At 38.8% G+C, this 15,000-nt stretch overlaps 1 protein-coding gene across 8 annotated transcripts in view; it reads right to left on the reverse strand.

The window, feature by feature from the left end:
• LOC140539458 (transcription factor 4-like) overlaps nucleotides 1–15,000 on the reverse strand; it is a 240,173-nt gene that overhangs the window by 88,477 nt on the left and 136,696 nt on the right. For 6 of the 8 annotated variants that reach the window (XM_072662171.1, XM_072662170.1, XM_072662175.1 and 3 more), the window contains 2 exons: nucleotides 8,057–8,186; nucleotides 4,883–4,932 (listed from right to left, as the gene is read on the reverse strand). In XM_072662171.1, the coding sequence (XP_072518272.1) occupies nucleotides 4,883–4,932; nucleotides 8,057–8,186 (180 nt within the window). Of the gene's footprint in view, nucleotides 1–4,882; nucleotides 4,933–8,056; nucleotides 8,187–8,684; nucleotides 8,880–12,738; nucleotides 12,763–15,000 lie in introns of those variants that run through there. The other 2 variants (XM_072662177.1, XM_072662176.1) reach the window with 2 other exon arrangements.

Consider the following 15,000-nt stretch of genomic DNA (forward strand, 5'->3'; position numbering starts at 1 on the left):
ACGTTTGATATTCCGAGATAAACAAGCTTTCCGAGCAGAAACCACAATAACTTTTAGCCGTTTAGTCAAGGATATCTGTCCCCAGCAGTCAGAGAGAGCGAGCGAGCGAGCGAGCGAGCATGAGAGAGAGAGAGAGAATTGGGGGACAAAAGATGGAGAGTAACACTCTTTCTTTATCGCCCCAATCAAACTCAGAGCGCCTCGCTCGCGGCGGAAACTCTTTCATGCCCCCCCCCCTTAACCCCCTCACCCCCCTCACCCCCAACTCCTGCGGCCGACGCCATAAAACCTGATAAACAAAAATAAACAGAAAAGCGGGAGAAAACATATTTCTGAGGACGGAACGCACTCACTCACTCACTCACTCCCTCGCCCGCCCGCTTGCTCGCCCGCCCGCCGCCTGACGCGAACTAATTTCCTTTTGATTACTGCATTATTCCAAGGTTTCTCTCTGGTGACGCCGTAATTGTAGCGTAAGTAAATTAACTCCACAAACGCGTCGCCCGCACAACCACACGCCTTTCCTGCAGACGCCGCCGAGATCGGCCTCCGGGGGTCAATTAGGGGTCGTGGCTCCATACGTTTGAAAAACCTCTGTGTTGTTTTTTTTAATCACGGTTCTGCAGGAGAACATACAGCTACAGAGTGATGATGGTTCTGAGGGTCCGGCCACCATACACTGTTCTACAAGCTTGTGAAATTGGGTATTGATAGACAGACAGATAGACAGACAGACAGACAGACAGATAGATAGATAAACAGACAGACAGATAAATAGACAGATATATAGACAGGAAGACAGATAGACAGACAGACAGACAGACAGATAGATAGATAGACAGATTGATAAATAGACTGATAGATATATAAATAGATAGACAGACAGACAGGCAGACAGACAGATAGATAGACAGGAAGACAGACAGACAGATAAACAGACAGACAGATAAATAGACAGATATTAAGACAGACAGACAGACAGACAGATAGATAGATAGATAGAATGGTAGACAGACAGACAGACAGACAGACAGATAGATAGATAGATAGATAGATAGACAGACTGATAGATATATAAATAGACAGACAGACAGACAGACGGATAGATAAACAGACAGACAGACAGATGAATAGACAGATATATAGACAGGCAGACAGACAGATAGACAAACAGATAGACAGACAGACAGACAGACAGACAGATATATAAATAGATAGATAGATAGATAGATAGATAGATAGATAGATAGACAGGTAGACAGAAAGACAGAAATAGTGTAATATTAGGGAAAATCAACGTATAATAAAGCTAAAATGTGGGGTGTTATAATAACATTAAAATATCAGCGTCAGTAGTCATGCAAATGATACGTAATAAAAAGACGTCTGGTATGAAATCTTGGCCCATTCATCATAAAAAATTGGACTCAAAAGCGCAAAAGTGGCCACGCCCCTATATAGATACATTGTTTTGTTGAATGTGATTTACTGATGTTTTGTGTAAACAGAGGAATGTAAAAAATTACTTTTTTTTTGCACATATAAGACACAATTTAACATACATAACATACATTTATAACATAAAACTTTATTTAACTTTAAATAAATGCCTTTACTTAGCTTTCGTCAATTTATTTAACTTTACTAATTCTGACTTTTTAAACTTTATTAATATTACACATATTACCTTTACAAATGCTAACTTGGGCAATTAATTAATGCCTTTACTCAACTTTATTATTGTTACCATATTTTATGGTAACAATTAAGTATCTATCAAGTTCTTGCAAAGTTATTTCACTTTATTAATGCAGACTTTATTAATATTAACTATACGAATGCTAACTTGTTTATAATAAATGATTTAACTTCATGGCTTTATGTATAACATGTGCCATAACCTCTGTACATATTTCATCTAAATTCAATAAATAACACATTTATACATATATTAGAATTCATTTAAAACACTGTACCTTTCATTGAAAAGCAAATCTATCAGAATAATACAACATCAATAACATAATGGGGGAAAATTGTAGTGCCAATTTTTCATAAAATGACTCGTGATGATGATGATGATGAAGAAAAGTGAAAACGAACTTGATCTAAGCAACGTTAAGAAAAAACACTGACACACAATACACCCACCCTCCCAAACCGTGCCACCCTGGCACTACCGTTAGCGCTACCGACACACACACACACACACACACACACCCCGGCAGGGCTGAAGGTGCACCCTCTATAAACACCCCTGTGAAAAAGCCGAGAGCTGAACACAATGGAACATATTGGATCTCCGTCCCGAGCTGTTAAACAGACCCTTTTATTTTTAGTGCAGCGGCCCGGCGCGCCCAAGCACCTGCCGCGCACTCGGCCGCCGCGCCGCACTGCACCTCACCATAACTCCGTCCACATGTCCACCTTCCCCTGACCCGTGAGGCCTGTCTGAGGTGAGCCGGAATTTACAGAAACCCTCCCGACGCCGTCTGACATGCCGCTACACACTGCTGCACAGTCCGTGATTCTGCTTCTCCGTTTTTCTGCTATTTTTAGCGACATTTTTGACAATGAGCCTCACAAGCATGATGTGCTCCAGATGGTTCCAAAAGAACCGTTTAAAACCAATACAAGCCAAATAAACTGAAAGTATCTTTTCTGCAAAAAGATTCCCCTTGGGGGTTATTTTAGGAACGGAGATCAGGGAAGAAAAAAATAAATAATGCTAAAGCCATGTAGTATCCAGTGCATGGACTTAATTAATGCTAATTACCTTAATTCATGCCTTTATTTAACGTTAAATTAGTTTACTTTATTATTGCGACTTTATTAGTTAACTTTATTAATTTATTATTAACTTTATTATTAGTATTAACTTATTAACTTCAAGTTAACCTATTTTTTTGTCAATTTATTTAACTTAACAATTAACTTCAATTATTTACTAATTCTGCCTTTTTAAACTTTATTAATATTAACATATTACCTATAAATGCTAATTTGGGCAACTTAATTAATGCTTAAAAACTTCACTTTTGCAAAGTTATTTCAACTTATTAAATAATTGAAATTGTGTGTTGCAAACTTTTTAACATGAATGCTAACTTGTTTATAATAAATGATATAACTTTATTGATGCTGTTACTTAATATTCTGAATGTTACTTCATTAACTACAACTTTTCCATGTATTTACTATACTAATCATAACGATAACACTAACTAATTTAACTTTATGAATTTTAGTTCTAACTTCTTAATTGTATGAATGCTAATCTTTTAACTTTGTTGTTGTTGTTAAACATTTCAAAACTCAATTAATGTCAACTTGTGAACTTCATCAGCTCTACCTTGCTACGTAATGCTACGTAAAAAACGTCTGATACTGTGTGATGTATCTACAAATATTGCGATATAACTGTTTTTAACATAATGAATAAAAATGCATGTAACTTTATGAATATTACCTTTTTAAACTTTGTGAATTACCATTACGTAACTTGTGTATGTTTAATAACACAAACTTGTTTCATTTTATGACTAAAAATATATGTAACTTTATGAATGTTAACGTTTTAACTGTAGGAAAAACTTATTTCACCGTACGAATACAAATTTATGTAACTTTAAGAACGTTAACTTTTTAAAATGTACGAATGAAGTTCCTGTCATGTTAATAATACTAACTTATTGAACTTTATGAATACAAATCTATATAAATTAATGAATTGTAACTTTATAAACTTTTATGTAACAGTATTAGTGCTAACTTATTTAGGTTTAAGAACACATTTTAAGAATGTTAACTTTTTAAAATGTACGAATGAAATTCCTGTCATGTTAATTATACTAACTTCTTGAACTTTATGAATACAAACCGATGTAAATTTTATATACAAATCTATATAAAACATTTTAATTTTTTTAACTTTTATGAAACAGTATTACAGCTAACTTATTTAAGTTAAAGAACACACGTTTTATGAATGTTAACATTTTAATATATATATACGAATGAAATTCCTGTCACATTAATAATACTAACTTATTGATCTTTATGAATATAAATCTATGTAAATTAATAAATTATAACTTTTTTAACTTTTATGTAACAGTGCTAACTTATTTAAGTTTAAGAACACATGTTTTATGAATGTTATCTTTTTATAATATATAAATAAAGTTCATGTAATAATTCTTTCATTAAACCTAACGAAGGATCATTTGAATGTTCGCTTATTAAACCAACGTAGCACTATGCTAAGCTCCTTTAGCTGTTAGCTACATTAGCTTCGTAGCTTGCGTGCGAAACTACGACGGCTTCAAACTGTCTCGTGGTAAATTGTGCAGATGAGATTTTTCCCCAAACAACCGCTTTAAATGATGGGGTCATCCTGAAGGACGACGCTGGGCCAGTGCCCATACCCCCCAACCAACAACACACACTCACACACACACAGGCTTGCTGCGACAAGCCATACATTCAAGCATCGTTAGCAGCAAATGAAGCCTCTGCGCAGATCCCCCAACACACACACACACACACACTTGCTGTAGCCAACAGTCATCCCCTTGACCTTTGAAAGCGTCCAAAGGATTACGAGGTTTAAAAGGCAGGATATCTGCATTTGACCAAACCGCGATCGTGTGTGTGTTCAAAGTGGTCAGCTATTTGCGGCCATGCGTCCAGACATCCTGCGTGACGGGGGGCCGAGGTCAGTATTACGGAACTCAGCACAAGATCCTGGAGATTTTCACTGATGTCACACAGACAGAGTGAGGTTTCAGGCTCCCAGCTGACCCCTAAACAGGTCTCAGAGGCGAGACCACCGCCGGCAGCCCACCAAAGTGAGAAAAAGAAGCGAAAGCATGGGACTTACAGAGGAGGGCAGGCCCGGCGGGACTTTGCGCACTTTCTTGGTCTGGACTTCTGCAAAGAGAGGAAGAGAGAGAGAGAGAGAGAGAGAGTGATGAGTCCGTAACCCGGTCCAGATGAGAGGTGACCCTGCCAGAGCGGGCGAGGGCCCCCCACCACAGCCCTCCAGCACAGGTCGGGGGGGAATAAAAGAGGAGTAAGGCTGTTTACTGAGAGCTCGGCTCTTAAAAACAATCCTCAGATATTTTTTGGTGTCTGTTTTTGTATGAAGAGTGTGTGTGTGTGTGTGTGTGTGTGTGTTCATTTCATAAGAAATGACAAAAGAATTTTAGCTGCTTGGAGAACCTTGTCGCCTGATTTGTTTATTTACTTAAAAAATGATGTTAAAAAAAAATAATAATTAACTAAATATTTTTATTTAGGAATAATTCAGCCCATTTCCAATGTTCACACAAATAAAAAAATAAGAAAAATAATAAATAAATAAAGCCAGTATTTTAATGAGTTAAATTATGTATATATTTATATATTGTTTATAAATTGTTTATAAATTATTTATTTGATTTTCTATGCAAATGTCAAAATTTCACGATAGAATAGAAATGCTATAGAAATGCTCCAGAACTGCATGAAATAAAATCCTCCACTGAAAGTCGGGGTGTTTTACTTCCTTCTCCTGTAGAAAATGCTATTTTTGAACAATTCGATTCATAATTCATAATTTATATCGGACTGCTGTTTTGTTGTTGGAATGTTGTATCCATATTTCATGATGAATGGACCCGTGGAAATGCTCCGAAATGACTTTTAGACAAAATGACAAAAGGATTAAGTTAAGTTGCTATTTGTGTAAATCCACTGTTTTCACTCTGGCATCATTTTAAATGTAGCAGAGGCTCCTTTTTTTGGCTCCTAATTTCATGATGAATAGGCCAATAAAAATGCTTCGGCCCTTTTCTATTAAAATTGCTATTTCAAAACTCTATGTTTATTTCTTACCTCAATTTCATTTTAAACGAAGCAGTTTTGTTTATAATTAGTATTTGTTTATTATATTGTATCTAAATGTCATCATGAATAGCCCAACAGTATTTTTTGTGAGTTTCATTGAAAGATACGAGGTCATCTGATGACATTCCAATTCAGTCCGGTTCAAATATAAAAAAAATCGTTTTTTTTTTTATAAAAGAAAGAAAAACGTTAATAAATCAAATGTGTCCTGTTTGTTCAGTAACAGAATTATTAATACTGATAAAACTGTAACTTTACAGGGGAAGGAAAAAACACTTTCAATAGATAGTTAGTGTTAATAGATAGTTAGTCTGCCAATACATATACATACACACACACACACACACACACATCTGTCTATTTATCTGTTTATATATCTATCTATCTATCTATCTATCTATATATATATATATAACTTTATACAATATAAATATCTGTGACATCACATAAATGGTGTCCAGTGCTCTATTATAACCACTCACTCCAGCTCCTAAAATCCCCTGTGCTGAACCTGTTTGTGTTGTACTTGTCTGCATGTTCAGTTAAAAAAAACCCTGCAAAATTAAAGTTTACATTTACATGTATTTACATTTTTTTAACTTCTGTACTGATAATAAAACTACATGAAAGTAAAAATGTTATTATGAAAAATAAGCCACTATCGATCAGTATTGGTAATCAGTAATGCGCTCGTTTTGGATTAGCCTGTGTTTCGTCAAGCCAAACAATAAAAATACGCAGTTAAACTTATGCAGAAAAAAATCTGAGTGCTGTAAATGTGTGTAGATCAGACTGCTGTAAATGTGTGTAGACTGGACTGCTGTAAATGTGTATATATCAGACTGCTGTAAATGTGTGTAGACTGGACTGCTGTAAATGTGTGTAGATCGGACCGCTGTAAATGTGTATATATCAGACCGCTGTAAATGTGTATATATCAGACTGCTGTAAATGTGTGTAGATCAGACTGCTGTAAATGTGTGTAGATCAGACCGCTGTAAATGTGTGTAGATCGGACCGCTGTAAATGTGTGTAGATCGGACCGCTGTAAATGTGTATATATCAGAGTGCTGTAAATGTGTATATATCAGACCGCTGTAAATGTGTGTAGATCGGACCGCTGTAAATGTGTATATATCAGAGTGCTGTAAATGTGTATATATCAGAGTGCTGTAAATGTGTGTAGATCAGAGTGCTGTAAATGTGTGTAGACTGGACTGCTGTAAATGTGTGTAGATCAGACTGCTGTAAATGTGTGTAGATCAGACTGCTGTAAATGTCTGTAGATCAGATTACAGTAAATGTGTGTAGATCAGACTGCTGTAAATGTGTGTAGATCAGACTGCTGTAAATGTCTGTAGATCAGATTACAGTAAATGTGTGTAGATCAGACTGCTGTAAATGTGTGTAGATCAGACTGCTGTAAATGTCTGTAGATCAGATTACAGTAAATGTGTGTAGATCAGACTGCTGTAAATGTGTGTAGATCAGAGTGCTGTAAATGTGTGTAGATCAGATTACAGTAAATGTGTGTAGATCAGAGTGCTGTAAATGTGTGTAGACTGGACTGTTGTAAATGTGTGTAGATCAGATTACTGTAAATGTGTGTAGACTGGACTGCTGTAAATGTGTGTAGATCAGACTGCTGTAAATGTGTGTAGATCAGACTGCTGTAAATGGGTATATATCAGTGCTGTAAATGTGTGTAGATCAGACTGCTGTAAATGTCTGTAGACCAGACTGCTGTAAATATGTGTAGACTGGACTGCTGTAAATGTCTGTAGACCAGACTGCTGTAAATATGTGTAGACTGGACTGCTGTAAATGTGTGTAGATCGGACTGCTGTAAATGTGTATATATCAGACTGCTGTAAATGTGTATATATCAGACTGCTGTAAATGTATGTAGATCGGACTGCTGTAAATGTGTATATATCAGACTGCTGTAAATGTGTGTAGATCGGACTGCTGTAAATGTGTGTAGATCAGAGTGCTGTAAATGTATCAGCTAAAGGGACTGAATGCTGAATAAGTCAGTTACTGCATCTTTACAGCACTAATATACTGTATACACGTGGAGTAAGCAAAGGGGGGGCAGATATGATGATGATGATGATGATGACCGTGATAGTGACGACGATGATGATAAAGATCATTAAGAGCTCACCCATTGAGTCGCTGTGCAGTGGTCTCCGGCGGGGATTGGCGGCGTAATGCTGGTAGTACTGCGAGCCCGGCTTGGTGGGCGAAACCGTCCCGGGACTGACCATTCCCATCTCCCCTCCCATGAGGCCCGGCTGCGGAAAACACACACAAACACACACATTTTTTCATGTTTCTTGGACATTATAGTGGATAATATATATATATATAATGTGAAAATTCCTTGTATATTTCGGAATAACGGTGGAAAATCCGGAAAACCAGAAATCAGAAAGTGCGACTGTCCAGCTTTTTCCCCACACATGGCAACCCGGTACGAAACTGGTGAAGCGGGTTAAAGTGGGAAATGGAAATTCCCATTCTTAAAATGCGGAATAAGCCCATTCCGTATTTATTCGGAAGTAAATTACAACAATAACAGTCCTTTAAGCTCGTGACAACTGGTTTCCCCATGTTGTTGTTCTCAAAAATCCAAACAAAACACACCCCGACACGAGACGAAAAACTCGTAACTCGCAACCGTAAATTATTATGAATAATAAAAAAAAAAATCTGAAAAATTCAACAAGTGGAAATAACGGAATATCACACAGCACCGCCCCCCTCCCACCGCCGCCTTCCTGCACACTTACCCAGAGCAAGCACATCCCTTCATTAGCCTAGCTACACTGCGTCCGTCCCGCGGAGCGCTGCTATCACTGCCCGGAGCAGAGCGGAAAGGAGGAGCGGGCAGCTCGGGACATAGCTCCAGCCAGGGCTGCGCTCGGAAGAGACACCGAGCAAAAGAGTGAAAAAAAAGAGAGAGAGGGGGAAAAGTGTGTGTGTGTGAGTGAGTGTGTGTGTGTGTGTCTGAGTGTGTGAGTCTGCGGGTGCGAGACAAAACTTCCTTCACAGACGTTCCCTTCCCTCCACCCCTTATCCTACGGAAAAGAAAAAAAAAGGAAAAACTTTCCGGAGTTAACTTGCCGGCCGGAGCGGGGGGCTAATTAGTGTAGTTGATCAAGTAGAGAAAAGTGTTTGGGGTCTAATCTGAATTCCAATCACTGGGAGTTCTCACAACAGACTTAGCAACGCTCCGCTAGCCCGCCATTCACATGCAAAGCGGCCTAAATAGGCCAATTACGGGCCAGGCCGGGCCGGCTCGTCCCGACGACTGGAGAGTGTGTGTGTGTGTGTGTGTGTGTGTGTGTGTTGGGGGGGGGGGGTTGTTGGGTCCGCCGCCTTTCACATGTTAAAACAAAAGAGACCTTGTCTTAAATTCTTAAATAAAGTCACTGCCCCCCCGCCCTTCTCCCCTCATACCAACCCCCCCACCCCACTGTCCGCCTGCCCGCCCACCCTCCATCCCCAGACTTGTAGTGGAGGGAGGCGAGTGGCAGAGTGGCATAAGGAGGTGGGTGAGGGAGGGGGGTGGGGGGGTGGGTTGAGCCATGGGAGGGGGTGAAGGGGCTCCTGCTAAAACAAAAGTGGCTCATTGTCTCCGGGACGGGTTCTCAAGCTCTGTGTTGTCGTGGCAACTAAAAAAAAACACACAAAAACAACAAAACAACAACTAAGAGCTTCCCATGGCTGCACTCGGCCAATCAGGAATGACCGTCAGAACGAATAATGCATACAATAAATGCATCTATATACGTATAGTTATATATTTATATATATGGACTCTATGGCACCGTGCCATATATTCCTGTGAGCGGAAAGCAATCAAATCCTCACAGCAATGCTCCTCCTCTGAAATCTAGCAGAAAGCTTTCTTCAGCCTGGACAGTAGAGACAGTGGCAAGAAGCAAGGAATGAGCAGGTGTCCCAATACTTTTGTCCATATGCCGTATAGGTCGACACCCCACTACCCCAGTAGCGGTAACGCTGGCCGCTGCTTTGCTCAGCCCTTACAGCCGCTCAGGCCCGCGCTACATCGGCTTCCTCAACAGCAACGGCGAGCAGCGGCCCCCGTGCCCAATTTCGGAGCCGGCTGGCACCGGTACCCAGCTGGCACGCAGGAGAAAATATTAACAAAGATAAATGAGGAACACCTGAAACGGCGAGGAGCCGGGAAGAGGCACTCCGCAAAGGATTAGCGCTCGGCTAATAACGTTGTGTGTGTGTGTGTGTGTGTGTGTGTGTGGATGATCGGGAACCAAATGATGATTACAAAAAAAAAAATACTAAAAATAAAAAATGGAAGAGACATTAACGTAATTACAAAAGTGCAACAAACAAAAACTAAAGAGGCAGCAGGAAAAATGAGGCCGAGAGAGAGAGAGAGAGAGAGAGAGAGAGAGAATACAGGCTGAGAGGAAAGGAGACAAGGAGCAGGTGAGTCAGTGAGTCAGTGAGTGAGTGAGTGAGTGAGTGGATGAACGAGTGAATTAGTGAACACATGACTGACTAATCGAGAACGAGGGAGTGGTGGAACGGATGATTGACAGTCTGAATGAGTTAATGTGCATGTCAGTGAGTCAGTGAGTGAGTGAGTCAGTGAGTGGGTGAATGAATGAATGAGTCAGTGAGTAGGTGAATGAATGAATGAGCGAGTCAGTGAGTGGGTGAATGAATGAGTCAGTGAGTGGGTGAGTCAGTGAGTGGGTGGATGAATGAATGATTCAGTGAGTGGGTAAATGAGTGTGTAAGTCAGTGAGTGGGTGAATGAGTGGGTGAGTCAGTGAGTGGGTAAGTCAGTGAGTGGGTGAATGAGTGAGTGAGTCAGTGAGTGGGTGGATGAATGAATGATTCAGTGAGTGGGTAAATGAGTGTGTAAGTCAGTGAGTGGGTGAATGAGTGAGTGAGTCAGTGAGTGGGTGAGTCAGTGAGTGAGTGAGTCAGTGAGTGGGTGGATGAATGAATGATTCAGTGAGTGGGTAAATGAGTGTGTAAGTCAGTGAGTGGGTGAATGAGTGGGTGAGTCAGTGAGTGGGTGAGTCAGTGAGTGGGTGAGTCAGTGAGTGGGTGAATGAATGAATGATTCAGTGAGTGGGTAAATGAGTGTGTAAGTCAGTGAGTGGGTGAATGAGTGAGTGAGTCAGTGAGTGGGTGAGTCAGTGAGTGGGTGAATGAATGAATGATTCAGTGAGTGGGTAAATGAGTGTGTAAGTCAGTGAGTTGGTGAATGAGTGAGTGAGTCAGTGAGTGGGTGAGTCAGTGAGTGGGTGAATGAATGAATGATTCAGTGAGTGGGTAAATGAGTGTGTAAGTCAGTGAGTGGGTAAATGAATGAATGAGTCGGTGAGTGGATGAATAAATGAATGAGTGAGTGAGTGGGTGAATGAATGAGTGAGTCAGTGAGTGGGTGAATGAATTAATGAGTGAGTAAGTGAGTGGATAAATAAATGAATGAGTCAGTGAGTGGGTGAATGAATTAATGAGTGAGTCAGTGAGTGGGTGAAAAAAATGAATGAATGAGTAAGTGAGTGGGTGAATGGATGAGTGAGTTAGTGAACACATGACTAGTGACATGAATGAGGGAGTTATGGATTGGATGATTCAGAGTGTAAATGAGTTAAAGTGTAGTGAGTGAGTGAGTGAGTGGATGAACGAGTGAATTAGTGAACACATGAATGGCTAATCAAGAATGAGGGAGTGGTGGAATGGATGATTGAGAGTGTGAAGGAGTTAATATGTATGTGAGTCAGTGAGTGGATGAATGAATGAATGAATGAGCACGAGTGAGTGAACAAGTGACAGGGTGTGTTCATCAGTAATTACAGCCCTGTGAGTGAGTGAGTGAATGCTAGAGAATGAATGAGTGAGTGTGTATGATTCAGTTTGTGACTGAATAAATGAGAATGTGTAGATGAGTAAGTGAATGAATCCCTACATTAAAGAGTTGAATGAATGAATGAATGAATTAGTGGGCAGGATAAAGTCTCAATCAGTGCGAATGTGAATGAATCATGAGTGAATGAATGAATGAGTGCAAATATCTGAATCAGTGACTGATTGAATGAATGAACGACTGAATGGATGGATTCAACAATGAGTGAATGAATGAATGAAAAAGCTTGTAGGTACATGAATCAAGAACGACAGCATGGACAAGCATGTGCAAACAACTGAATCAGTGAGGGGCTGAATGAACAAGTGAATGAATCAGCGAGTGAAAGAGAGAATGAATGAATTAGTATGTAAGTGATGTAAGTAAGAATAATTCAGGTAGTGACAGAATGAATGACTGAATAAATGAACTAGCGAATGAATGAGTTAATGAACTAATGAAAGAACAAACGAGTGAATGAATACATTAACAAACGAGTGAATGAATACATTAACAAACGAGTGAATAAATGAGTTAACGAACGAATGAATGAACAAACAAGTCAATGAACGAATGAATGAACAAACGAGTGAATGAATAAATTAACAAACGAATGAATGAACAAACGAGTGAATGAATGAGTTAAACAAATAAATTAACGAACGAGTGAATATATAAATTAACAAACGAATGAATGAACAAACGAGTGAATGAATGAGTTAACAAACAAATAAATGAACAAACGAGTGAATGAATGAGTTAACAAACAAACAAATGAACGAACGAGTGAATGAATGAGTTAACAAACAAATAAATGAACGAACGAGTGAATGAATAAATTAACAAATGAATGAATGAACAAATGAGTGAATGAATGAGTTAACAAACGAATAAATGTACGAACAACTGAATGAATGAGTGAATGAATGAATAACCTTTGTGAGAGTAAGTGATTGCGCCTCAGTGGTTGCAGCACTAAATGGTCCATGGTTTCTCGCCTGTAGGGGGCCTCGTCCCTCAGTAGGACCCTCAGAACCCCAGTCCCCCAAAGACTGGACCTGAGTAGACCGGAACACACACACACACACACACACACACAAACACACACAAACACACACACAAACACACACACTCAGCCATAGCTCCCCCAAGCCTTTCAACCTCCTCCAAGCCACTTCAGCACCGCACTGCAGTTCACTCACCGTCCAACACTGAGAGATCAAACTACTGCCTAATGACTACAGGCAGCCCCGCCACAGGACACACACTCACTCACACACACACACACACGAAGAGGAGCATGTGCTCGGCTCTTCAGTTAAAAGATCGGTCTTCTGTCTGTCCTCATACGGAGGACGATACAGATGCAGCAGAACGTCCGTCATTCATCTCATCACTCAACACCAATAAACAGCAGGCCAATAATCCAGCCCCGACTGCTCAGGGTTATTTCTCGGGAACTACGGCATTCCACAAAAAAGCAGACCCTTCACATTCCCGAACCTTCCTGAACTTCCCATTACGACAGTCCGGTCTTTTGGAATGGGACGGACAGTAACAGGTGACTGTGACGGGTCAATAAACAACTACCAGTGCCTACGTTCTTATGGCTGGGAGCTTTACACAGCAATACTGAAGCTAACTGGGTTGATGTGTTTAGCCTGATGATGTCATCTTTACATAAAAAATATGATTTAAAAAAAATATTCCCACGTCTTTTCCACCGATCATTTTACCCACTTACAATTGCTCTAAAATACCTAACTGTTGTATCTACTACAACTCATTCAGTATCCACTATGAGTTATTAACTATCCACAATGAGTTATTAACTATCCACTATGAGTTATTCAGTATCCACTATGAGTTATTCACTATCCACTATGAGTTATTCAGTATCCACTATGAGTTATTAACTATCCACTATGAGTTATTAACTATCCACTATGACTTATTTAAGTATCCACTATGAGTTATTTAAGTATCCACTATGAGTTATTAACTATCCACTATGAGTTATTCAGTATCCACTATGAGTTATTAACTATCCACTATGAGTTATTCAGTATCCACTATGAGTTATTAACTATCCACTATGAGTTATTCAGTATCCACTATGAGTTATTAACTATCCACTATGAGTTATTTAAGTATCCACTATGAGTTATTTAAGTATCCACTATGAGTTAAGTATCCACTATAAGCTATTCAGTATCCACTATGAATTATTCACTATCCACTAGGAGTTATTCACTGTCCACTATGAGTTATTTAAGTATCCATTATGAGTTAAGTATCCACTATGAGTTATTTAAGTATCCACTATGAGCTATTCACTATCCATTATGAGTTATAAAGTATCCACTATGGGTTATTTGAGTATCCATTATGAGTTATTAAGTATCCACTATGGGTTATTTAAGTATCCACTATGATTTAAGTATCCACTATGAGTTATTAAGTATCCACTATGGGTTATTTAAGTATCCACTATGAGTTATTCAGTATCCACTATGAGCTATTCACTATCCACTGTGAGTTATTTGAGTATCCATTATGAGTTATAAAGTATCCACTATTAGTTATTCACTATCCACTATGAGTTAATTAAGTATCCACTATGAGTTAATTAAGTATCCACTATGAGTTATTCACTATCCACTATGAGTTAATTAAGTATCCACTATGAGTTATTCACTATCCATTATAAGTTACTTAAGTATCCACTATGAGTTATTTAAGTATCCACTATGAGTTCTTTAAGTATCCACTATGAGTTATTCACTATCCACTATGAGTTATTTAAGTAACCACTATGAGTTATTAAAGTATCCACTATGAGTTATTCACTATCCACAATGAGTTATTCACTATCCACAATGAGTTATTTAACTATCCACTATGAGTTATTTAAGTATCCACTGTGAGTTAATTAAGTATCCACTATGAGTTAATTAAGTATCCACTGAGTTAATTAAGTATCCACTATGAGTTATTCACTATCCACTATAAGTTACTTAAGTATCCACTATGAGTTATTTAAGTTTCCACTATGAGTTCTTTAAGTATCCACTATGAGTTATTCACTATCCACTATGAGTTATTCACTATCCACTATGAGTTATTTACTATCCACTATGAGTTATTCACTATCCACTATGAATTATTTAAGTATCCACTATGAGTTATTCACTATC

This window comes from Salminus brasiliensis, chromosome 18 (assembly GCF_030463535.1).
Source record: "Salminus brasiliensis chromosome 18, fSalBra1.hap2, whole genome shotgun sequence".
NCBI classification, from domain to species: domain Eukaryota; kingdom Metazoa; phylum Chordata; class Actinopteri; order Characiformes; family Bryconidae; genus Salminus; species Salminus brasiliensis.